Source organism: Sturnira hondurensis, unplaced genomic scaffold (genome assembly GCF_014824575.4).
Source record: "Sturnira hondurensis isolate 20B ecotype Veracruz unplaced genomic scaffold, ASM1482457v3 Scaffold0019216, whole genome shotgun sequence".
NCBI classification, from domain to species: Eukaryota; Metazoa; Chordata; class Mammalia; order Chiroptera; family Phyllostomidae; genus Sturnira; species Sturnira hondurensis.
Genome location: NW_028091847.1, coordinates 1,294,155 through 1,320,630, shown reverse-complemented (window position 1 = coordinate 1,320,630; position 26,476 = coordinate 1,294,155). Strand labels below are relative to the sequence as shown.

General features: G+C 42.2%; 1 protein-coding gene and 1 non-coding gene across 2 annotated transcripts in view; one reads left to right on the top strand and one right to left on the bottom strand.

The window, feature by feature from the left end:
• Positions 1 to 1,465: 1,465 nt before the first annotated feature.
• CUNH3orf70 (chromosome unknown C3orf70 homolog) overlaps positions 1,466 to 26,476 on the bottom strand; it is a 51,885-nt gene continuing 26,874 nt past the window's right edge. The window contains exon 2 of the mRNA XM_037027627.1: positions 1,466 to 2,924. Within this exon, the coding sequence (XP_036883522.1) occupies positions 2,368 to 2,924 (557 nt within the window). The 3' untranslated portion in view covers positions 1,466 to 2,367. The remainder of the gene's footprint in view (positions 2,925 to 26,476) is intronic.
• LOC118974292 (U6 spliceosomal RNA) lies at positions 16,297 to 16,403 on the top strand. Its single transcript, XR_005063857.1, has one exon. It is a non-coding gene; the product is annotated as a U6 spliceosomal RNA (small nuclear RNA).

Here is a 26,476-nt window from a genome sequence, read left to right as displayed (position 1 = left end):
TCACATATGATTTTCTAGAGAATTATTAATATCAACAGTGCTAGGACAAAAGAAATTCTTGCTTGTGCTTGTTAAGAAAAGGTTATTTTGAGATCCAGGAGCATCTAATGTTTATAATCCAATGGAACATCTCCAATTCTATAAAACAGTAGTAAGGAAAGCTTAGTGAGTTTTTAATTATAAAGAGATTGTGCAAATTTTTAAAGTGATATCAACCATTATCAAATCCAAAAATTCCATTAAAATTGTGGCTATTCTGAATGGCAGTTCAGGAGTTTAAAAGTTATAGATATTACTGATAAAGGGTCCAGCTTCAGAACTGCGGCCCTGTGACCATGCATTTCCATGGCTTTAAAGACCTTGCACTTGAGTCCAATTAGTGGAAGGGACAGGGGTGTGGGCCCAGAGCAGAGAACAGGTAAGAACCTGTTCTCTGGGACGCCCCTGGCTGTACCCCCACCTCCCCCACCCTCTCCTGTGCCCCCTGCTCCTGCAGCTCTTCTCACCACCTTACTGGTTTGACTTGTGAGTCCTCACATTTCAGTGAGTGGGAACCTTACGCTGCACTCTCACCTGCATAGAAAGTTTTAATGGACACTGTTCTCGCAGGGATACGCACACTCTGTGTTCTAAACCCTGTGGGTGGTCTGGGCACTTCACCCTAATAAAGCGTTCTAGCCAATCGCTTGAACTACACATACAACTAGGAAAGCAGGTTCTGTCTAGAGTGATTTGTGAGGGAAACCAAGTGGAGGCTTCAGAGAAGAACACAACAGGCCTCTTCTTATTTTTTAAAATACAGGCTAATGCAGCACACAAGAGAGGTGCCATAGTGGTGGCACAGCAGGAGATAACACCGCAAGGGCACACTCACGGACAGTTAGGGCATAACAACTACTTCTCTATCTCCAACTCTGATAGTTCGAGTTTCACTCGGCCACATGTTAAATTTCCCGGATTTTTAGCTATGTCTCACGGAGAGGAGATTTGGAGAAATGGCAGATAACCAACTCACACAAGAACACCCGGCGTAAATGGAGATGAGGAGTAGAATTCTGAAGAGAGCTAAATAAGAAAGAATTACTATTTTGCATGTGTGAGAAGAGAGGACATGTACAACAGACCGTGAATATTACTGTAGTAAAGTGAGTGAATATTACACAAAGTATTTTCTCCTGACTCAGCAGTGAACTATTTCAACTGCTTTTGCATTTGCATAAAAAAACATGCATCATACTGAATGCTAACCCATTTCTCACCCAGGCCATTCTAAAGCTTCATACAACCAAATGAAGCAACTTCATCAAACCTATTAGATTCATTCCTAATCCCTAATCCCTAAAGGACTGCTGTCTTTAGCATTTCCAGGCTAACTAAAACTATTACTGATATTTTCTTAAGACATCAGATGTGGCTGCCTCCTAAATATAATACCTATATAACTTCCTAAAAGGCTTTTTTTTTCAGATTTCAAGAACAATTAAGAAAAGCAGGGAAATGTTAGGAAACCCACCCAAGAGAGCAGCTCAAATGCTGTAACACATTCCCCAGCTACAAGCCAAGTACATCTCTCCTTCCCCTGGGTTCCCAGAGCACTCTGGGTAATGTTATCTGCATGTGTTATGTCCACTGTTGCACCATGGTTCCCTTCATATGGGGAGCCAGGTCTTACTCATTCTGTTTCCCCATAGCACACTGCAGAGCATAGGTGGCTCAGCTAGAGCTGGATTGAGCATGAAACTGAGGATGTCAACCTCTTTGTAAATGAAGGTTGAGTGCAGCCCAGGTCATGGTGGGTTGTTCAGACACTGGCTGTTAAGTAGCAGCCAAGCTGGACCCCCTTACCCTCCCAGAAGCCAGGCAGCTGGCCCCAACCCAAGCAGATGGTGGGGAGAAGGGGAAAGAGACAGAATGGCATCTACCAGGGCACAGGCTGCTCCCCTCATAAGAGCCGATTCCCACATGGGGCTAGCAGGGCCGGAGGGGTGCCTGTCAGCATGCCAGGAATGCCAAGGCTTTTCTGTGAAGAGCTGGGCATTCAGAGAGCACTGTCTCCTTCACTCAGATGGCTCCTCAACTTGGTCCGTTATAGTCTGTGATCATCACCTCATCGCTTACAAAGTTCCCAGTGAAATTAAGGCTGGGTCACAATTCATGACACCAGATACTACGTAGAAAATAAGTCAAGTTATAAAAGAAAACATATCATAGTTATAACGCTAATTTAAGAGGGAAGCTAATCAGCCGACCACTGAATTGCTACGGTTGTTAGGGGTAGAAAATACCAACTGCACTGGAAAAATTATCCAGCCAACGAAAGTACAAAAGCTCAGCTGGGACCAGAGGGCACGGCCTCCCTCCTGACTCTCACACGGTGGTCTCTATCGTCTCGATCACCTCCAGGTCAGACTGCGACGGAGAGAGGAGGGTGCACTCGTCTGGTTCCCAGCTGCTCTCTGGACTGTAATCTTCCTCTGAGCTCAGTTCTGCTCCCTCTTCTGTGTCCTCATCACACGATTCCACATAGTGAGCCCCGATGGCATTGATCCCAGAGTCCTCAGAACTTGAGGGAGAAGAGCAGTGATCTATTTTTGGTGTATTGCTCTCTTTTGAAATTAAGGCATCGTGTGCAGAGACCTCCTGAGGGCTCATTTTGTGGGACTGTGGTGCCGGCTGCTTCTGCACGTAACACATCTTCCCATTAATACATTTAACCTGATAGTTGTCGATAAAGAGGTCTGAGATCATACAGTACCTTGGTGAATCAGGCGGGAGCGGAGGCTGGAAGACAGACGCAAATTTCAGAAAGTGTTCAGTGAGAGAGACTGAGATCTGAATGGTGTTTGTGGGCTCCCGGGGCTCTGCAGGGATCTCGGTGCTCGGAAGCTGCTCCACGGGGGTCATGGGCTGGTACACGTATTTGCCTGTGAGGAGCAGAAAAACAGGCAGTCCAGAGCTCAGATCGTTACACAGATAATAGTAACGTGGCCACAATGGTCCTCTTGCCAAGGACTCAGAATGTTCTTAAAAATATCTCAGAAACATCTCAAAAGAAACAAGTAATAGAATCATTCTACATTGTTTAAGCAATTAAAAATAGAGCATGGTACATAGCATCATGGTATTTCTATCCAAAACACTCAACACACTTACGATCTTAGTTTATATCTGAGTCTGTCTAATGCCTCTGAAGTAGGTGAGTGGCACTATAATCTTAACAGACAACTTTAAATGATTTATTCTTCATACTAGATAAAATAAAGAATGACCATGATATAAAATAGTAAAAACACAAGTTTAAAACAGTATAATAATCTGATAAAATTAATTTCATTTTTATTTTTAATAATTATGTTAATACATTTACCAACTGGAAGAATATATACCAATTTATTTTCAGAATTACAGAAGACTTTGACTTTAGGTTTCTATGTTTTCATCAGAATATACATACACACACTTAAAAGTGATGGCCAACAGGACTGTGTTGGCCACTCCCAGTGGCTGGGGTAAGGTGTAGGATGTGAAACAATCTCTTGCAAGACAAAGCTCATCAGTGTCCTAAGTAGGCGATGTTCTCCCTGACACCCACTCCACTGGCACTAAGCAACCTAAGGCAGAAGCCAAGGAAAGAGGCAGGCACAGGGGATAGGTAACCTGCTGGGTGTTTCTCGGAAACCAGGAAGCTTCTCTCTGAGCCTTCCCCTCTGCTTGGAACCCTCACTGATTCTCACGGTTCAGGTGAGAGTGAAACCTAAATGCATCTGTTCCTGATGGGCCTATTTCCTTCCCTCTGACCTCCTTCAACATTTAGTAAAGCCTCCCATGTACAAAGTGCTAAGGAACTGAGACAGAGGTGAAAATTACTCAGGTTATGAGTCTAAAATGATTTGAAAATAAAAATCTGGAAGAAAATAAAACAGAAGAACTCACAGACAGTAGCCACAATTACGGGCATCATTTTGGGATTTTCCTAATGCAGTTGACTGTCCGGTCCATCCATCCATCCCTCTGTGCAAATCTGTGATGGGGTTTTTAAACCTCAGCGCCCCCGGCATCTGGACCAGACGATTCTTTGTTGTCCAGGAGCTGTCCTATGTTCTGGCGTGTATACCACATCCTTGGCCTCTACCCCCTAGATACCAGTAGACACTAGACACCTCCCCCTCAGGCTCGATGATCAAAACATCTCCGGACATTGTCACATACTCCCGGGGGCCAAATCACCCTGGTCGAGAACCACTATTTATGACCTCACGATGCAGGTAAATCACTCACCATGTGCGACACCTGCTCCTCCTATTGTTTTATTTCTTGGTCAGACTGAAAATTCTAGGACAGGAATCACATGTGGACTGCAAACTACCTTAGATTGTTTAAATAAGTTATTTTACAGAATAAAAATTTCAGATCAGAAATGTGAGCAGCAAACTAAGCCACAAACAGCACAACATTGGTAACAGATCAATCAAGCCTCCCTATATTTTTTACATCTGTTTCTTAACTTCTGTTAAAAAAAGTAAGCTTAGATGCCGCAATTTTTTGGCAACTGAATTACCTTTAAACATATTCAGCTTCACTCTGCAGTAACACATGGAAAAGGAACACTGAAAATGTTAAGCCTTTGGGGTCCCAGGTCGCTCCCAGCCTGGACATACACCATGCAGTCCCTACGGGCTAACAAAAACGCATGGGAGAAGAACCTGTCACACCTGCCTGGGAACTACGTTTAAAACATACCAGGTGTCTCCATGTCTGTGTTACCTATAAAACAGAGTACTAGTTACTCCTGGTCGGGGAAAGCTCTAACAGTTCGGCACGGTAGGCCCTCTACCTGCAAGCATCGTGAACGGGCTCATCAGCCCAAAGGGACAAAAGGTGGACCCTGCAGTCCTCCAGCCCCAAGGGATCCGAGAAAGATGTCCAGGACAAGGACAGAGAAGGGACTTGGAGAACGTGGGGACTCCCTTCTGTCCAGAGAGTAGTGCACAAAATACCTGGAATGAAGGTTTATTCCTTTCTGTTCGGGACTAGTATTAGAATGATAGTTTTTGAGTACAGGAGGCTGTGGGTGGCAGGCACTCAAGAAACGCTTGTTACAGAATGCTAATTAAGTTCATTCCAGCCCAGGGGGCCTCTGGTTGAGTTACCTACTGGTCACAGCTACAGGAAGTTCCTAGCAACTGAGCCTCAGACCCAGAGGGGTCAGGGTTTTATTTAGTCCAAACATGGAAGCAATCTAGAAACCCGACTTTGGGAGTCTCTGACCACCCACTAATTTTAGCATGCATAGATGGTCCACAATAATCTTTGCTCTCTGGTGTTTGCCAAACAGTGATATTTTTACTTCCTTACTCCTTCCATATTTATTAATTAGAATTCTAGGTAAGCAAGAGCTATTCCTTCTCCCTCATTTATTTATTCAAATATTTACTTATTATAAACATTGACTCACAGATATTCATTCTATTTTATAAATTGTAATCCATTACTATCATTATTTTTGTTGCTCGAATTGTTCCAGATTTTTTAGCTCTTCTGGAGCTCCTTCAAGGTAGCACATGTGTGCTTTCAACAGTACCCGCACTTTTTTTTTTAAGACTTCCTTCCTGGCTTATCTTGTGCTTTCCCTCACTCCAGTCCAGGAGTCTGCCATTTTGTCAAAACTCCCCAGTTCCTTTTCTTTCTCTTTCTTTCTTTAGGATGTCTATTATGATTTTTTACTGTTGTTCAAGTAGAGTTGTCTCCATTTTCCTGCCACCACTCTCCCCCGGCCCATCCACCGCAACCTCCCACCCTCAATCCTTCTGCACTTTGGGCTTTGTCCGTGGGCCCTTCACACATATTCCCTAGTCCCTTTTCTTAAGAGCTTACATATATTCTTAAGTTTGTTCTCTGAATATTCCTGTAAAGTAGAATCTTAGTTTGCTAATGAGTCACTCAATCATAAAACTGATCTGTAGGAAAATGAAGACAGTCTCATTACAGTACCTAACATCCATTTTTAAAAAATAATACAACATTTAAAAGAAACTTTACGAACCCATTAATTTATCTGGAATTTTTTTCAAAGGAGCTGAAACCACTTTCTCAATAATGAAACATTATATAACACTAAGATCACAAAAGCCAATTGTATTCGGTAAGTGAAAAATAAATATTATGCACCCTGTTTCTTTTCAAGGAACCTGGTTCAACACTTGCAGCTGTTTCTCAACTAAAGACCAATCAAAACTACTAAACTAAGTAACTTCCACTCTTCTTTAAAGTCCTGGTTCATAATTTTTCTGATTGTCCTCCCCTTTTGGTGTTTCAAAATGCCGTGTGAGACACTAAAAAAAATTATGTTCTCATCCTAGTTCTTTGGTTTAAAAAAAAAGGAACAGAAGAGTTAATTACTTTCTCCACATCATTTAACAAGCCAGGAGTCAGTTCCAGGACCTGGGCCCTATAACGGCTGGTGTTCTTTCTTCACGAGGGCACTCACTCATTAATTAATAAGGGTTAGATAATGTTCTTAATTTACACTGACATTCTCCATCATTAGCTCCAGTTAATACTCCAATTTTTAACGTAGTGTAAATACACAGCAGATACAGTTCCTTGAAGGAGTTTCTTTTGCTGATAGAGCCCAAAGAGAAGAGAAAAAACTCAAAGGCAGAGAGTAACTCATACTCCCAGGTAAGTTATTTATGCAGTTGCTAAAGTATTTATTTTTAGAATCAGTTGTGCATTTTGATTCTTAAAAAAGATCCTTTGAGGAGAAATGAGCTTTTTGCTTTTCCAGACAGCTTTATGACTGCCGACTGTGTGTCCCCGTGACACATGAAACACCTCGCTCCAAGCAAACCGTGATTAGAGAGGCAAAGCCATAGGAAACAAAACTGGGCGGCAGAGGGAAATGCATCCACAGTTCAGTTCGCTGATTTTATGAATCACAATTAAGTTTATTTTATCCCCAAGGGCCTTGATTGTTAGTTATGTTAAATATTCTTATTCAGCTGTTTCTGCAGTGTGCTTTATTTACTAAGTTGAATAGCAGATCACAGCTAACAGCAAAAGAACATACATCTACTATAACCAGTATTTTATGTGGCCTTATCTTCCACCCTGCCCCACTGGCAGGCAAAACACCAATATTTTTGCACTTCAATCTGTGAGAACATTAAAGTTCATATATTGCCCAATATGTTGAAGTCCCCAATCAGAAATGTGTGCAAGACCCTAGAATTGCCATTTTTTCAAATTGTATAATCTCTTTAGTGCAATGGAACATATTAATATAAGGCAAACCCTGACAGGACAGAAAATCAGAAGCATGGTTTATTTACTCACTCGCAAACACATGTTTATTGAATGTCTGCCGTGTTTGTGCTGCCAAATCAGATGTACTGGGAAATAAAAGGAAGTACTACAGGCAGTCATGCTTCAAGGAGCTGCCAGTCAAATGGGGGGGGGGGGGGCGAGGACAAGATAAAAATAAAGTAGAATTAAACAAGAGTTGGGTGAAACTGTAAGAATACATACACAGGGGCATTCATTCACCAAGCAGTAAAACAGGACTCAGGCCTGGCTGGAGGATTTTACACGACGGCTGGAAGACACAGGCCAGCGGAGCAGCAAGCAGAACCACCCCCAACCCTTTTCAGAGCAGGAGTGCGTCCATTTGGCCTTTGGGCCGAACCAACTTGGTTGGCCAAGAACCAACCAGAGAGCAAAGGAAGACAAAACTTGACAGGAAGATGAAGGCTGGATGGGGCTGAGAATGCAGGGCCAATGTGCCCATTTTAGTAGCACTGGAGAACCACCAAAGATTCCTGATGAGGCAAGTGATAATAAAAGCATTTTAGAGGAGTTAGTCTGGCAAAGATGTGCAGATGAAGTGGAAAGAGGAGAAATGGGGGTTTAAAGGAGGCTATCATGGATTTTTTAGCATATTCTGGTCTAAAGTCACATGGCTGAGTGGGGGAAGAAACAAAGAGATGCTTCTAAGGAAGTTGGCAGATCCTGAGGGTTAAGGGTGAGGAGAAGTAGGTCAAACGCACCTGGATTTGAATCCTAGCTCTGCTGTTTATTAGCTGTTTGAGCTTTATCAAACTGTTAATGTTCCAATGTTTTCCATTTCCTTGGTGCAAAAGTGGTTAGTGATATCTCCTTTTTAAAGCATTAATTCAGTGTCTGGTACATGGTAAACGTTCTCTTGTTGCTTTTACCTGTGTAAGGCAGGAGCTGCCTGGAGTCTCCACACCACTCTGGAGGCTTCCCCAGCTGCCACTGGCCAGCCCCACCAAGCCCATGACTTGGAGTCCTGAGTTGGAACACCCTGGATGCACCCAGCTTTCTGATTCGGCACAGCCCATACACTTCTCTGACCATAGTTCTCTGCCACCCTACCTTCATCACCTACCCCCCAAATCCTACAATCTGCTTTCATCTCTTTTCAAACCAACATTTACAGAATCGCAATTATCTTCCATACACTGAGCTAGGGAAATGGGGTTTAATTAGCAAGCAGACCACATCCGTGCCCTTATGGACTTACACTCTGGGAAGGCATACACGAGGCGAGGCAAAAGTAGGCTTACAGGTGTATGTGACACACAGAATTTACTGTATTATTATTTATTAATCATTGTCCTACTTTGCCTACAAAGCATTGTAAACCTACTTTTGCCCCATCCTGTATATTTGAACAAATAATAACACAATAAAAGAAGTTGTCTGGAGTTATCTGTTTCTATAATTAGAAACCATAAAAAACAATAGGCAAAAAGCGATAGGAAAGAAGAGCAAAATCAGTGACCACAAGTCACCCAAGGAATGTGTGATCTGGAGAGGGTGACAGGGTGGAGCTGGGAAGGAAGGGTCAGGAACGACACCCCTGGAAAAGCAATGGCGTGTGGTACGTGTTGCCTCAGGACTCAGTGGGGGGTTAGCCAGGCAAAGAAGGGGGAGAGCCAGAGCAGCTAGAACACAACCAGTGAGAGGGAGGACAGGAGGAGAGGAGTTAGTGGGGGCTATGCCCCAGCGGCCATAATAAGGATGAGGATTTTACCTCACACAACAAAAAGACACTGCGCAGTTCTAAGGGGAGGGTGCTAGGGCTAGCTCTGCTTTCCTGTTACTTCCATTTCTGTCTGTTCCTCTCGCAGTGTGGGCACAGATAAACTTAATCTGGAACACCAAACAGACTTCAACCATCAAGCAAGCACCCCTTTCCCCGTTTCACACTCATATCTGGACTTAAGTCCAAGAGGCAGGAGAGCAGATGGGGAGGCGGCGGAAGAAGGTACCACTCTGAGCATCTGTACCAGGCAGGAGCCCTTTGCCAGCAGACATCTACAACCCGCACTACTCCGGGCCACATCTGGGCAACCTGAAGTATGGCAGCTGGTACATAAAAATAGCATTTCTGAAAGTGCCATAAGCTGACGATAGAAAGGTGTTTGCCACACTTGCCAATTTACAGCAGCCAGTCTAAAGAGAGGTGTCATGAAGCCTCCATGCCTTTTAAAACCATGTTGAGCCCTACCTGAAGCCAAATCTTCTGGTTCAAGGGAAAGATCTATGCATCAACTCTTAGATATGTTAACACGTAACTCCCAGTGAACAACCAGGGGGATGGAGAAGAACTACAGTTCTTCCTTTCACGATCCAGTCTGGGCCACACAAACATCATAAATACCGCAAGAGGAAACACAGATATTAAGCTGTGGGGCGCACACTATAAATACTATAAGAGGTCAGAGAAAAAGAGGGTTAGAAAGGCTTTCTCAGAAAAGGCTCCACAGGAACGCAGAATGTAAACTGAAAAAGAGCTAGGATTTGGGCAAAAGAAAGGAAAGTGGCATGCCTCGAGCAAGCCTGCAGAGGTGAGTGAAGCGTGGGATGTCTGAGGGGTGGTGGGGTGACCGGCCTGACTGCAGCACAGTGTTCCCCTGAGACCAAGACCAGTTTCATCACCCACATAATCTGGAAAGAGAGCAGCACCCCCTCACCTTGGGAGCCTGGACGCAGGAAGAGCCATGAGGCCTAGTGCCCCGGCACAGTGGGACTCCTCGGATTTGTAGGCCCAGACAACTCCACTTGGAAAGAGCCCCTTTTAGGGCCAGAGAGTTGGGAAACCTCCTGATAACTAAGTCTGGCTAAAATAGGCAATAGTAAAAACAGAGTAGGGGGAAAGGCAGAGAATGACAACTCTCAGGCTTGTCATTCATTTTAAGTGGCCAAAATAGCTACCTCTTTACACTCAATCTGGAAAGTCCTACTCATCCACCGGGAGCTTTTCTACAGAGCTGGTTTTAACACAGTGACTGGTCAGGGAGGATTCGGCTGAGGACAGGTACTGGAGGTGCACTGAGGCACGCACGCCACGTGTGGAGAACGGGGAAGACGACGGCAGTCAGAGCGCAGAGACAGACTCAGCTGGCGCCTGCCCAGTGCCTGCACTCTGCAGCACAGGGACACACCGAGAGAAGCCTGACGGAGGGACAGAGACACGTGGGACAGTGGCTGGTCATGAATCATTACAAGGAGAGAGTGCCGTGTGAGTACAAGTTTTTACCTAAAGATGGGTGATGGTGGTGGTGGTGATGATGACAGTCATTACCTTTGATTTCTTTATAAGCCTTGACCCCACCTTATGGGCACTTTATGAGACCATCTCAGCCTCCTGCCTTTCTCTGCAAAAACCAGTATGGCATGGGCTGAGTTACCAGACTTGTACAGCAGATTTTTAGAACTACAGCTAGAAAAACAGAGAATAAAGAAACTCCCTGTGGGAGGCAGCACATGAGGAAACTAGAACAAGGTGACTTGGGCAGCTTCCTGCAATTCCGCTCACTCACAGCCAAACGGCTGTGCAGACCCCAACTAAGTCAGCCGTGAGGTCGATGGACAGACTCCTGACAGACTAACGCCAAGGAAGCCATGGAAGACATCTGTTACCTCTGTTGATCTGGGGATGAAATGCCCAGGAACTCCCAAGGAAAAAATGCTAACCGGTCAACCTGATCCGAGCAAAATAAGATCTTAAGAGCAACTGAAGGGCGACTCAGTCAATGTGTACTGAATTTTAAAAAATGTATCTTTTTTTAAGTTACTTTTTGCAGGCAACCATGCCTGTTCATGAACTTCATTTTCAAGTTTATAGAAACCAATATAGTATTCTGGAACTTTTTTATTAATCAGTCAAAACATCATAAAACATTCTAAATATCAATAAGATGTGATTTAATCTCAAATTATTAATATTTATATATAAGAATTTATATTTCCCAATATAATAAAGAAAATATATTCATCATGTTTCTTTTTCTTTAATCAGTTGTAATAATTGCCTCTCCTTTCTCTTGGATGGACCTATAAGTGGGCCAGCCAATTTCAAAACCAGTGCCACTGGTAAAACACAACACGTCGGGGGTAAGAAGTAACACATTTAGCACTGACAGCTGAACAGCATCTCTACTACCCATTTAACTGCTCCTGAATGGGGACAAGGAGGGTCAGATGCCGGGGCTCTGTACTACTTCTTCACCACAATTATGGAGTTTTAAATATATGGACGGAGTCACTTGGCAATTGACATGAACCAGTAAAGAGAAAAAAAGGGGAACTGGAATACAATGAAACTGTAAATGCGCTAGTTATCAATTTATTGCCTCTCAACCCCCTCTCTTCCCTGTAATATATGTCCTGCCATAGCAGACAGAACTCCTTTAAGCATGTTCCCTCTACAGCGAACATGCTGCTAGGCTTTCTCAGTAGAGGGCCCTGGAGGGACACTGCAGGGGAAAGGCCCTTCCTGCAGTTAGGAGCCCCTGAGAGGCGGCGAGGAGTGTGAACACCGTCGAGCTCTGCCCCAACCATGCATCCAGAATATGTGATTCCTTGGCCCAGCCTGGTGGTAATGGTTCTACAGCCCTCTCTACATGAAAACCAGCCTCCTGGGGGTCTCTGCCTGCACCCTGCTCTCCTGCTCACCCAGGCCTCTGCCCTCCTGGACACCCACACCCTTCACTGCTGACTGCCGTGCCTCCCCTGCATGTCAGGGGCTGCTTCTTGCTTATCGAGAAACTGCTGGGCAAAGCAGAAAACATCTCTGCTGTCCTGTGAGCTGAACCACTTTCTCCAACGAGATCTGAGCCCCAGCCTTGGAGAGGAGACCTCCTTCCACCTTTGTCCTTGCTGGGTATTCTCCTTTAGCCCTGGGGAATGACACAGACTTTTCCTTCTATTTTATAGTCCCTTATTTCTTAGAATGTAACAGTTATTTATATTTAACATCCTCTCTGTGTAATCCACTGTGATTTCCATCACCTGAATGGACTCACATTGATTCAGTGGTCAAGGTTAAGGTGTGGGATGTCCTGTGGGTGGTATTTTCCTGATTGGTCTACAAAATATAAGCATTATATTAAGGAATTAAGTATTTTATATATTTGGAACCTAGACTACTAGATATTAAATGTTATTTACTGAAATATTAATATTTTCTTTACATGTTTAAAATCAGATAAACTGATAAAGAATTAAGTTTAATATTAATAGGAGAGGATTTTATTTACAGATTCTATTTATTTATTTATTCATTCATTCATTCATTTATTTATTTTTAGAGAGGAAGAAGGAGAGGGAGAGAAACATTGATGTGTGAGAGAGACATCAATCGGTTGCCTCCCGCAGGCCTCCAACTGAGGACCTGGCCTGCAACCCAGGCGTGTGCCCTGGCTGGGAATCAAACTGGCAACACTTCAGTTCACAGGCCAGCACTCGATCCACTGAGCCACACCAGCCAGGAGAGGAGAGGATTTTAGAAGAATGCATTCTAAAACCTATTTTTAAAAAAGAACAAGTCTTTGCTACTTGGATACTTCTATTTCAATAATTAATGTCAAATAACTAAGAAAAACAGAGAGAGCTTACTGAAGTACTCTCCCAAAGACTGATATATAAAACTATTGAACTAAAAGTGCTTTCCCTGAAAAAACAAGCAGGAAAAAATTTCAGAGCCAGCCCTCATAACAGATCAACATGTGTTAACTCCACAGTGAAAAAATTCAGCAGGTAGGTTGTGAGTCACATGCAGTAGTAACTTCATGAATGAGAGCAGAGCATCGTGGCTGGCCAAGCATAGCGGCTGGCCAAGCACAGCATAGCCCTCATCCCTAGAGCCTGGGATATGACTGCCTGGGAAGGGACCAATGCAGAGGGACCAGGAGGAAGAACCTATGCCTGTAAAAGCATGTGAAACAGAAAAGGCAGGATCGACCATTCCAGAAGAGAAATCCTGATTACATGTAAAATTCTAGAAAAAAATAGGGAGCAGCACGTAGAAGCAACGTGTAAAATAAAACCTAAGCTCTATAGGAGCTTTATACCTATTTGGCTACATCGGTAATTTACAACTACAGCAGAGGCCTGTATGGTTTTAGCCTACTGGTTTATAAAGGAGATTTGGTAATATGATAATACACATTTTCAAGTGATATTTCTATGGGTTTGATGGGTTTTTTAAACTTATCACTTGAAAATATAAGGAAGAAAAGGTACCACCATCACAAGAATGACCCCTGCAGGGAAACAAAGCCACAGGCCTTTAGGGGACAGGCTGTGCTAAAAACGCTCCCAGGAACGCCAGCCCCACAGCGAGGACGAAGCACGTGCAGGTGCAGAGTTCTGGTGTGTCTGGGCCAATCTAAGCAAACAAAACCCTCCTGGGAACTGTCTCACTGTGCAGACGGCTGCCTCAGAGAGATCCCGAGCTGTTCCTGAAAGAGGCATACCAATTGTGGAATTTTTTAAGAATGTTGCTAATAAAGAACCAAAAAGGATTTCAATGAATCCTTTGCACACTATGAACCTAAAATGTCAAGTGAGATCTGATGGCTTCAAACAAAGAGTAATGATCCTTTTATTGTTTCTTTCTGGAATACAAGCAGGCCACATTTTATTTGAAATAAATATCTTTCAGAGTTCATTAGCTAATAATTCAGAAGATCTATAGTTTTCCCACAAAAACCTCAGAGAATTACAAAATGATGAGAAGGCAGAAAGCATTTTCCTTTACAGTAAACATTTTATGAACCCACAGAGGAAAAAGAAAGATGTATTCATATATTATACTGCCTAAGGAACTAATTTCAAAACTATTCACTTTACTGCTTGATGTATGTGATGCTTAATTTTATTTCTCAACTTAGAGGGTGCTTTTGGATGGAAATAACATTCAAATTGTTGAACTTAAATTGGTAAAGCACACGGTCCTCCATAATGTTGGTGGGTCACACCCAATCAGTTGAAGGCCTGACACAGAACAGGAAGACCAGCCTCTCAGAACAGGATGAAGTTCTCCAGCACACTGACGTTGGCTCCATCTGTACCATTGGCTCTCCTGGGCCTCCAGTCTGCCAGCCCACACTACAGAGTTTGGACCTGCCAGTCTCCACAACTGTGTGAGTCAACTGCTTATAATAAACCTCTTTCTATATATACACACACCCTATCAGTTGTTTCTCTGCAGAATCCTAATACAGTAGGACTCGTCTTACCTACAACCGTAATAAGATACTGCCATGGCAATATAATCATGTGTTCCACTTTAACTTCCATTCAAAACAGATCATAAATATAAATGTAAAACTTAAAAAGGGGAAGGGGCAAGCTGAGGAACACATACAGAGGACTCATGGGCGTGGAAATGGGGAGACTGGCTATGGGAGTGGGGGAGACAGAGCAGGGGAGAGCAACTGGGGGCAAATGTGGGACAACTAACTGAACAACAGTAAAAAACTACAGACTATCTGTAAGAACACATAAGAGAAAATCTTATGACACTGGGTTATGGAAAGCTCTTAGATGATACCCAAAGCGTGATTAAAAAGAACAAACAGATAAGTTGGCCTTCATCAAAATTAAAAACTTCTGCTCTGCAAAGATACTGTTAGGAAAATGAAAAGACAAGGTACAGGTTTGGAGAAAATATTTGTAAATCACGTATCTGATAAAGGACTACTTTCCAGAATATATAAAGAATTCTCCAAACTCAATATATAGGAAAAGTAAACCAATTAAAAGTAAACCAAATGATTGAAAAGACACTTCATTGAAGAAGATAGACAAATAGCAAATCAGAACATGAAAATGTTCAACATCATTAGTCACTATGGAAATGCAAATTAAAAGCACAATGAGATATTACTACACATGTACTAATTAGAATGACTCAAATTAAAAAGACTAACCACACCAAGTGCTAGCAAGGATGTGAAGGAATTAAAACACACACTGCTTAAGGTAATGTAAAATGGTACAACCACTTGGGAAAATAGCTTGATGGTTTTTTTATTTAAACATACAACTACCACATGATCCAGATACTCTATCCCAGGCATTCATTTACCCCAGAATAAAGCAAGCACATATCCACATAAACATCTGTGCATGAGTGCTCACTGCAGTTGTATTTGCAAGAGCCAAAAATTGGCAGTAACACAATGCCCATCAACAGGGGAATACATAAACACACTGGTAGACCCATACAAGGTTAATAAAAACCAATAATAAACATTAACTACCCAATAATAAAAACCAATGGATTACTGATAAATGCAAAACATGGATGAACCTCAAAATAATTATGTTGAATAAAAGAAACCAGGCAAAAACGTACATACTTTCAGGTCTCATAAAACTTCAGAACAGCTCTCAGCAAGCTTTTTCTGTGGAAGGCCAAATAAATATCTTAGGCTTTGCGAGCCATAAGGTTTCTGTCACAAACACTAAACTCTGCCATCACGACACAAAAGCAGCCACTGATACATAAATGATGGAGTATTTTTATGTTCTAGTAAAACTTAATTTAAAAAATGGCAGGCAGCCAGATTTAGGTCACAGACCATAGTTTGCCAAAACCTTCTCTAGAAATTTTAAATTAATCAATAGTGACAAAAAGCAGGCTGGTGATTGCAGATGGGGGTGGAAAAGAAAAAAAGGGGCATGAGGAGGCTGGAAAATAGAAATTGCAAAAGGACACAAGACTTTTTGGAGTGATGGGTATGTTCACTATGTTGGCTGTGGTCACAGTTCAGGTGAATACATATTACTGAACGAAAAACAGGGGCTTGGCTGCCTGTCGCCACAAAAGCCAAACTTGTGAGACAGATGCTGGTGTAAAGGAAAGAGGTTTTATTCAGGTGCTGCGTGATCCAGGAGAATGGCGGACTCCCATCTCAAAGTCCATCTCATGGAAGAGCCTGCGTCAAGAGTTTCTGCTCCCTTTTAAAGTACCATCCTCTGGTGCTGGCTTCGGCAGCACATATGCTAAAATCGGAATGCTATAGAGATGATTAGGATGGCCGCTGCGCAAGGATGACACGCAAATTTGTGAAGGGTTCCATATTTTAGACACCTGGGCAAAACCAAGGTGGAGGATGGAAGCAAGGGAGGGAGGGAGGTTTGGAGGGGGTTGGGGGAGGGGTGGGGAGAAAATACAGCTGTAATTGAACAACAATAATTTTAAAAAATAAAAAATAAAATAAAATCCCCTACCTAAATAAATAAATAAATAAATAAAGATCAAGTACCGTCCTTTGGAGCCTTCGGGCAGCTGCTAAGCAGCCCTCCAGGTAACTTAGTTTGCATCCAACTGCTGCCTGTTTCAGGCTCCCTCCTGGAGCCTGGGGGCAGACCACACAGCCCTGGGCCCTGCAACTGCTCGAGAGCAGGAACAGGTGCACCAGCAAATGCATCCCCAGATCAGCAAGTGGGTGAGAGAGGCTCCCTCCTGGAGGCCATGGGTTTGTTTTTAAGGATTTATACAGATTGAAGGGACTTTAGATGTCATCTAATCTAATGTTCCTGTTTTACAGATGAAAAAACAAAGATCCAGAAAGGTAAAAGATCAATACCCACTTTTCTTGACACCCAAAAGAAGTCTCATGAAATCTGTATTAGTTTACTGTGGCTGCCATAACTAGTAAAAAACAGGAATGTATTATTTCACAGTTCTGGAGGCCACAAGTCCAAAATCAAGGTGTCAACCGGGCATCCTCCCTCCAGGGGCTGTAGGGGAGAACACTTCCTTGCCTCTTCAACTTCTAGTGACTCCAGGCTTCCTGGGCCTATGGCTGCGTAACTCCCAATTTCTGCCTCTGTGTTTACATGGCCTTTCCTTCTTCTGTGTCTTCTCCTCTTCTGTTATAAGACATCTGCCATTGGATGCAGAGCCCACCTGGATACAGGATGATCTCACCACCTTAAGTGAACTACCTTCGAAGACCCTTTTTCCAAATAAGGTCACATTCACAGGTTGCAGGGGTTAGGATGTGGACATATCTTTTTGGAATCACCATTCAACCTAACAGAGACTCTAAAGAATAATCAACAAGTTGGAAACGAGTAACACCAGGTTCTCTGGCTCTCTGTGATGGAGAAGGAGTGGACAGGCAAAGATGGAACTAGACGACAAAATCAGAAAAGGCGTCAGTACTGAGGGAAACAAGGAAAGAAAATAAGTGGCTGAAGACTGAGAAGGCAGCTTTAAAAGGGTCAACTTTGAGATGAACCAACTGGCAAGTGTGCAAAAATATTTTATCACACAAGACACATATACATCTGCTTTTTGTGACTAGTGAAATTTTTTTTAAGTATTTTAAACTCAGTTCTGCCCTGGCTGGTGTAGCTCAGTGGATTGAGCACAGGTCTGTGAACCAGAGTATCGCGGTTCGATTCCCAGTCAGGGCACATGCCTGGGTTGCAGGCCAGTTCCCAGCAGGGGACACACAAGAGGCAAACATACATTGATATTTCTCCCCCTCTCTCCTTCCCTTCCCCTCTAAAGATTAAAATAAAAACCTCAATTTCTTCAAAGGAATTCCAGTTCCCAAAAGACATATTTAATTGGGACGTCCCTGTAATCCTGCCAATAAAAACTCCAGACAACTTCTAGAAAGCCCTGCACTTGAGCATTCTGTCAACGCCAACAGGATATGAGGTTTATAGCTTGGCTTCTGGGTCGCTTCTACTTCAGAAAGATACAGTATCTCATAGGTAGTGAAAGGCATGAATTTAAGATTTGATGCAAGTGACATGCTTTTGGAGAAGATAATTCAGCTTTTGTGAACAATATACCAAAGACTTAAGTGAACTCTATGTAGGTTCCTTCTTTAGAAAAGTTTAGTTTCTGCTTTCTTGTTGTCTGGAATTCCTCCCCGTCCCAAGACTTTTTGGCAGGTGTCACTGATGACGTTTGTATCAAGTATATGGCAGTCCCTTTCGGCTCATTTGTGACAATACTGCGACTGTAACAAGAAACTTGCTGAGTGAGTTGTCATTTGACTCTCACTTCCTTGTTTGCTCGTGTGCATCCCTCTTCTCATCCTTGTTTTCTTTCATACTATCTTTTAGACTTAAAACACTGCCTTCTATTACCAAATAACTCCACTGTTCGTATTTTACTACAGAGCTTGTTTCTGCAAAGTTTTCAACAAATAATTCATATCAACATCCCAACAGGCTGAAATACACTTATGGTGTATATATTCAACCTATTCTCATCCAGTTTACTCTGACCATTTTTAAAATAATTATGAAATATTTGTCTTCCACAGAGGCATAAAAACACCATGAGCTCCCATGTACCCACCACTGAATTTAAAAACTAAAACTAGCAATATAATTGAAGTCTGTGCATTCATTCCCAATTTCATTTCCCTCTTCCTCCCTGTCTCCCTCCCCCTGCTCCCCGGCACATCACTGCAATAGGTAACCTCTATCTTGAAGTCTTCCTCTATCTTGAATTCTTGCCTAATTATTTGTTATATCCCTGAATTTTATATGTCTAGACTAATTAAAATATTTTCTTCTTGGTACATTTTATACCACCAAACCAACTTTCACTATATAGTAATAAATAATGATCATTGTACTTTAAACAAAAAAGAATCCACCAATTGAAAAAAAACCTTCCATGATATTATTTCAAACCTGAGTAACTTGAGTTAAATTTTTTTTAAGATTCTATTTATTTATCTTTAGAGGGGAAGGGAAGGAGAGAGGGAGAGAAATATCAATGTATGGTTGTCTCTTGTGAGTCCCCTGCTGGAAACTGGCCTGCAACCCAGGAATATGCCCTGACTGGGAATCGAACCGCGATCGTGTGGTTCACAGACCTGCACTCAATCCACTGAGCTACACCAGCCAGGGCAACATGAGTTAAATTTTTAACATTTTTATTTCAAAATGATAGTCATCATTTAACATGCACAGAAATCCTATAGAGAACTGTGGCAAAAATAAAGTAGCATCTCTAATATTTGCCTTCCTGTAGAAGCTTTTATCTACAATAGAAAAAAAAGATCTACAATATGTAGAAAGTTAAAATGGAAGACAAATGAGACTCCTAAAGAACTAACTATATCACACCTTTTTTGACAAAAATAGAAGTTAAAAAAATACAAGATTACTTAAAGAGAGTATTCCTAGTCGCTGAAAACAGCAGTGTCTTGATTCTCGCCTCACCTCAGGTTGTTCAGGAAGGAAAAGTTAGGAGAATCTTATCCAGTCATAAAATGATGGACACACAAAAAGAGACCATAAATAACACCAGCAGAAACACTCAGTGCATTACTCCATTCATTAGTCTTAGTGACCTTCTATTATACTTCATTACCAGGCAGTTCCAAAAGGAAAATTCCATTTGTGACACATATAAAAAAAGACACAGTGGACTATTACTATCAGAGTATAAAACAGTAATTAAGCCAACAAATACTTATTAAGCGCTTCTTAGTGCCAGGGGCAGAGCTAAATGGGGCAGGGAATGGGGAGGTACAAAGCTTAATCCCTGGAATACAATAAACTCTGCCCTTAGAGCCAGAAACTGATACAATTTAAATTAACTATTTAAATTTAAAATAATTTAAATATCAAACAGCACTTCCTAAGTTGATTACTGTAAGAAAATAACTAAATATAACTGGATAAAGTGATTTTGCCTCCTGTTTTATTTATATGTTGAGAAATATTAGCAGTACATTAAAAGGACTCTGGATATATTTGAATATATCCAGACTTGGAAATATCCAAGAATAGTCAGCAGCATTTGTCCTGATATTCCCTACCACATATGCATGGCCTCAGAGGCACATCCACAATGAATTAATGAAACAAAGAAGCTGAGTTATTAAAGGCCTTACAATTTTAAATGGTGGTAATATCTAGATTTTAATGATTACTTTAAAGACTCATAATCAGAAACCTGTCCTGAAATATTTCTTTTTTTAACCTTCACCCAAAGATAGGTTTTCCTGATTTTAGAGAGAGGAAGAAAGCGAGGGACATAGGTGCCCTGACCAAGTAAGTGTGTGGACCACGGATCCAACCTACAGCCTTTTGGTGAACAGGGATGACACTCCAATCAACTGAACCAGCCACCAGCGATGTCCTAAAATATTTCAATTAAACTAATTTAATGTTTATGAAAGCACCTAGCACCACACTTGCTAGATAGTGGGTTCTAGATAAAAATTAAAACAATAGCAATTAACCCCCATTTAAAGAGCAATAAAGCTCGTGCATATTTGAAACTATAGAAGCAAATAGTTTTACTGACTGAAAAAAACTTGGAAATGATCTTGTATAACCCTTTGTATTTTATTTTTAAATGTTTTTCTTTGTTAATTTCTTTTTTGTTAAAAATTTTATTTTTTAAATATATTTTATTGATTATGCCATTACAGTTGTAGCATTTCCCCCCTTCATTCCCCTCCACCCTGCACACCCTCTCCCACCCACCTTCCCCCCCTTTAGTTCATGTTCATGTGTCATAAGTTCTTTAGCTTCTACATTTCCCACACTACTCTTACCCTCCTCCTATTTTCTCCCCTATGCTACTTATTCTCTGTACCTTTTCCCCACTCTGCTCCTCCCACTCCCCTGTTGCTAACCTTCCATGTGATCTCCATTTCTGTGGCTCTGCTTCTGTTTTAGGAGTCCACTTAGTTTGCTTTTGTTTTAGATGTGGTTGTTAATAACTGTGAGTTTGCTGTCCTTTTACTGTTTGTATTTTTTATCTTCTTTTTCTTAGGTAAGTCCCTTTAACATTTCATATAGTAAGGGCTTGGTGGTGATGAACTCCTTGAACTTGACCTTATCTGAGAAGCTCTTTGTCTGCCCTTCCATTCTAAATGAAAGCTTTGCTGGATAGAGCAATCTTGGATGTAGGTCCTAGCATTTCATGACTTGCAATATTTCTTTCCAGCCCCTTCTTGCCTGTCAGGTCTCTTTTGAGAAATCAGCTGACAGTCTGATGGAACTCCTTTGTAGGTGACTGTCCCCTTATTTCTTGCCGCTTCTAGGATTCTCTCCTTCATTTTAATCTTGGCTAATGTAATTATAATGTGCCCTGGTGTGTTCCTCCTTGGGTCCACCTTCTTTGGGACTCTTTGAGCTTCCTGGACTTCCTGGAAGTCTATTTCCTTTGCCAGGCTGGGGAATTTCTTCTTTGTTATTTGTTCAAATACATTTTCCACTTGTTGCTCTTCCTCTTCCCCTTCTGGTACCCCTATAATTCGGATGTTGGAACATTTAAAGATGTCCTGGAGGTTTCTAAGCCTCTCCTCACTTTTTTGAATTCTTGTTTCTCCATTCTTTTCTGTTTGGTTGTTTCTTTCTTCCTTCTGGTCCACTCCATTGATTTGAGTCCCAGCTTTCTTTCCATCACTGTTGGTTCCCTGTGTATTTTCCTCCATTTCACTTAGTGTAACCTTCATTTTTTTCATCTAATTTGCGACCAAAATCAACCAGTTCTGTGAGCATCCTGATCACCAGTATTTTGAACTGTGCATCTGATGGGTTGGCTATCTCTTGGTCGCTTAAAAGTATTGGCTCTAGGGCTTTGATTTATTGTTCTGATTGAGCCATTTTTGGTCAGGTTATGCCTGTTACATATGAGGAGCAAAAGCTTAGGTGTTCACCAGGGCGAGGCAACCCAGTCACTGGGTTGTGACTGGGGTGGGGTCTGAGAGTGAACAATGGTGCTTGCTCCACTCTCTCTTGGATTTCAGTCCCTTCTGCCACTTCCCACAAGCAAATTGGGCCCTTCTGGTGCTGGTTCCCAAGTAGGTGGGTTTGTGTACATTCTAGGACCCTGTGGGTCTCTCCAACAAACTCTCCTGTGAGGCTGGGAGCCTCTCCCGGCACTTCAACCCCCCGCAAGTTTGTTCAATGGGTGCTTTTAGGCTTTATTTCCCATTGCTGGGGCCCTGGGTTGCACGGTCTGTCTCACTGCCCGTTTTTTGCCTGGTTTATCTGCGTGTAAATGTGTGTCTGTGGTCAGCCAACCACCTGTGCACCTTGGGTTTTGCTGGTTTCCTCCCTTCGCCCAGGTCACCAACCACCACCTTTTCCTGCTGGGACTCCTCTCTGGCAGCCACTGACTCCACCCCTCTTACCAGACCTGATGAAGCAGTCTGGTTCGTTGTTGTCAGACTTCCATACAGTTCAATTTTCTGTCTGTTCTGTGTTTTTGTTTCTAAATCTTTGTTGACCTTAAATTTGGTTGTGCAAGGAGGTACAGTATTTCTACCTATGCCTCCATCTTGGCCGGAAGTCTAATTTCTCTTTTATATTATTTTCTCTATCACCATTTATCTCCCCCCATACCCTCTTCCATCTTCACCCACCCTTTTCCCCCACCACAATCACCACACTGTTGTCCATGTCCAGGAGTTTTTTTTTTCTTTTTTGCTCAATCCCTCCACCCCTCGGCCCCCCAGAGTGGTCAGCCTGCTGTTTATCTATGAGTCTGTGTACTAACAAGCAAAATAGAGACAAGCTCAAACCCCCTGAGTTTAAAAAGCAAGGAAACTGAGGCTGGAGACTTAGCCAGCTACCACCAGACCTAGAATTAAAATCCAAGTCTCCTAACAAGAGACTACCGCTTTTGCGAATTCTTCTGAGCTAAAATTATGGAAGAAAAAATAGATGCAGTAAAGTTTTCAATAAGAAGCCCTGGACGCCAAGGCAGAACGCCAAATTCTTACTCCAGCTCTCACTAATTACAGTCCTAGGCAAGTCACCAAAATTCTCTGGGATTCAGTTTTTGTAGATAAAATGAGAGGGTAAGACTGGATCAGGGATTCTCAATCTTTGCTGTGCAGAAGAGTCTTCTAAGTCATTTTTACAAAATAGTAAGTGCAGGTCCTCTCCCCCATGATTCTATTTTTAAGGGTTTGAGATGGGGCCCTGGCATCAATATTTTTTAAAAATTCTCCCAAGTGATTCCAACGTGAAACCAAGACTGAGATCCATGAGACTAAATAATATTTAAGGTGCCCTTTATCATCTAAAATTCTAATTCATTTTTCACTATTTTGGCTGTAGTCATTTGCCTCTACCCATTGTGTCTAATGGGTAGATTAGACACAATAATTGTACATAAATCCCGAAACAAAACTGTTCCCTTTAAGACTATGCAGACATTAATGGTGTGTGTAGATTACCATAATAGGCCTGTTACGGAAAAGGCGTCTTCTCCATCTCTGTTGGGTTCTTCTATATAGAGGGAGCTCCATTAGTTTCAAACTGTTGGCCTTTTATGCTTTTCCTCCTTCAATCCAAGGAGAGATAAAAATGGCTAATCAGTTGGCAAATCTGGAAGAAAAACTATACATGTTTGGTTTAGCTCCCTACTTATTCCTTTCAGGAAGGAGCCAACCACAGAGAACCCAGTTCTGACCTAGTTCTCTAAAGACAGTCTCTGCCATGGGGCTTGTCTCAGACCACTGCTGCCAGGGTTGGGTGAGACTAGATAAGCCTCCTAATTCTCAGGCTAGAATTCAGATCCCCACCTGCCAAATATAAGCTGCACCTTCTAATCTAGATTTTATTAGGAAGAGGGTAATGTTTTGATTCTTGTCTTATTTCTCAACTGGTTCAGAGCCCAGTGGAAAAAGAGGAAAGTGATTTCATGGGGCCCCTCAGGTCTCTCCAAGGCTTGCTCTGCACCAGATAACACCATAGGATACAAAGATGACGGGCTTACGGTCGTTGGGCAATATTCTGAGTGAGTGAATGAACAAGTGAGCAAATAAACAGTACAGTTATCACAGACTGAAGGTTTGTGTCCCCCCAAACCCGTATGATCAAGTCCTAAACCCCCAACGTGATGGCACTAGGAGGCAGGGCCTTCAGGAAGTAATCAATTCATGAGGGGAGGGCCCTAACGAATGGGGTTAGTGCCCTTACATTTGAAAGGACACAGGAGAATTGATCACTCTCTCCACCATGTGAGAATACAGCAAGCAAGCAGCCATCTATAAACCAGGAAAAGGGCTTTGACCACAACATGACTCTGCTGGTGCCCTGATCTTGGACTTCTAGCTTCCAGAACCAAGAGAAATGGCTGTTTAAACCACCCAGTCTATGGTACATATTTTACGGCAGCCCAGTGACTAAGACAACAGGAGACACAGAATGTCATGTCTACTCAAGGATTATATTTTAACCAAAGCAAGTCTTATCAGTGTTGCCTTAATTTAGGGTTTCTCGACCTTATCACTGACATATAAAAGCTGCACATATTTAATTTTTACAACTTAATAAGTTAGGAGGTAAGTATACACCCATGAGCTACCACCACAATCTATTCCATAGCATATCCACCCCCCCCCAAAGTCTGCACTGAGTAACTCTTGCTGTAGAGGGCTGTCTTTTGCACTCCAGGAAGTGTGGCAGCATTCCTGGCCTTCACCCATTAGTTCTGAGTAACAACCCTCCAGTTGTGACAATAAAAAATACCTACAGACATTGTCAAGTGTTCCACAGGCAGCAAAACCACCCACTGTTGAGAACCACTGCCTTCATTTTACACATCAGTGCAAGGCAGAAGTATGACTGACCACCAGTTGAAAAAGCCAACACAGAATCATTACAACAGCCAGAAAGGTCAGAGTTCAGCCAGTCCAACACTTGGCATTTTTAGATGACAAACCACACTTACTAAAATATTAATTTTATTACCATTTATTGAAGCAGAGCATCTTACTTTTAAAATCAGCAATCTTGTCAATAAAAATGCAAATAGATGCATAATCTAGGATTCTCCTAGTTATTTTTTTTCCTTCCTAGAAACATCAGTCAATATTATTTCTGGAACTGTAACACAGCACTTTAAAATATGTAATATATTTCCTCCAACTCCTGTTCTTGTAAGACCACTGGAAATCTTTAGAAACCATGCACATTACTAACGGGAAAACCAGGGTTCCCACCACACATATATCACACACAATAAAAAGCCTTAGAAGAATGGCCATTGATGTGGCAAAAATAAAGGAACTAAAATATTGATCAAAAGTACAGAACCTGTCATATATTACTTGGCAAAAAAAAGTAGACATTAACATGGTCTTGCCTTCTCCAACATATCCTCCACGTCAACCTTTCTCATGACGACCTTTCTAAATTACAAGTTTGATTGTGCTTCACTCAGTGTGGCTTCAAATCCTCCGATGGTTCACAGCATCCATCACCTTCAAGACAAAACCCAATTTCCTAGAATGGTATGCAAGGCCTTCCATGACTTTGGTCCTGCCACCTCTCCAGCCCCAACCCCTTCCATTCCCCCATGCACACCCCACACACTCCTGCCACTCTGTACTCCCTGAAGACCTCCACAGGCACCCGAGAAACTATGCTTTGTAAGAGCAGCACAAGTGAGCTCCTTGCAACTGTGTGAGACATTTGATTATATGCTCATCTTCAGTTACCAGGTCTCCTGCCACCTCCTCAGGGGACACTGCCCCAACTCCAACTCTACTACATGTTCTCACAGCCCCTTGGACTTCTCCTCACTGTTTTTAACACAATTATAGTTTTTACAATTATTTGTGATTGTTTTGTTCATCTCCTCCATACAGACTCTAAACTCCAATAGAGCAGGAAGTGTGTCAGCTTTTGCTCTCCAATATGTCCTCAAAGCAGGTACTACACATGCCTGACACATAGCAGGTGCTCAATAAATATTTATCATATACAGAAATGAATGTTCTTTTATATAGATGCCTTTTCACAGTGCTATTTCCTATCTGTAACGACTCTCCTGTCCTTCTCCGGCCAATTCCTGTTTCCTTTAACACTCAGATCCGCATCCTTCTTGGAAGTCTTCCCTGATCTCTAAGTCCAAGATTCTACTTCTGAGCTCTCACAGCATGCTGGATACATTTTTATATATCATATATACTTGACCACAATTTCCTATTTACCTGTTTGGCTGTCCCTGTCTCTCCTACTGGACTGTGAGCTCCTTAAGTCAGGGCTGCATCTATCACCTGTACCTGCTCTGCAGGAAGAAGCACAGGTGCCTAACACAGAGGCATTTAGAGGTCTGAACGTATACAGATGTGCATATACTGCATGTTATTGCACACACACATGTCTGCAGAAAGCCCCACTGAGAGCAAACATTATAGGAGTG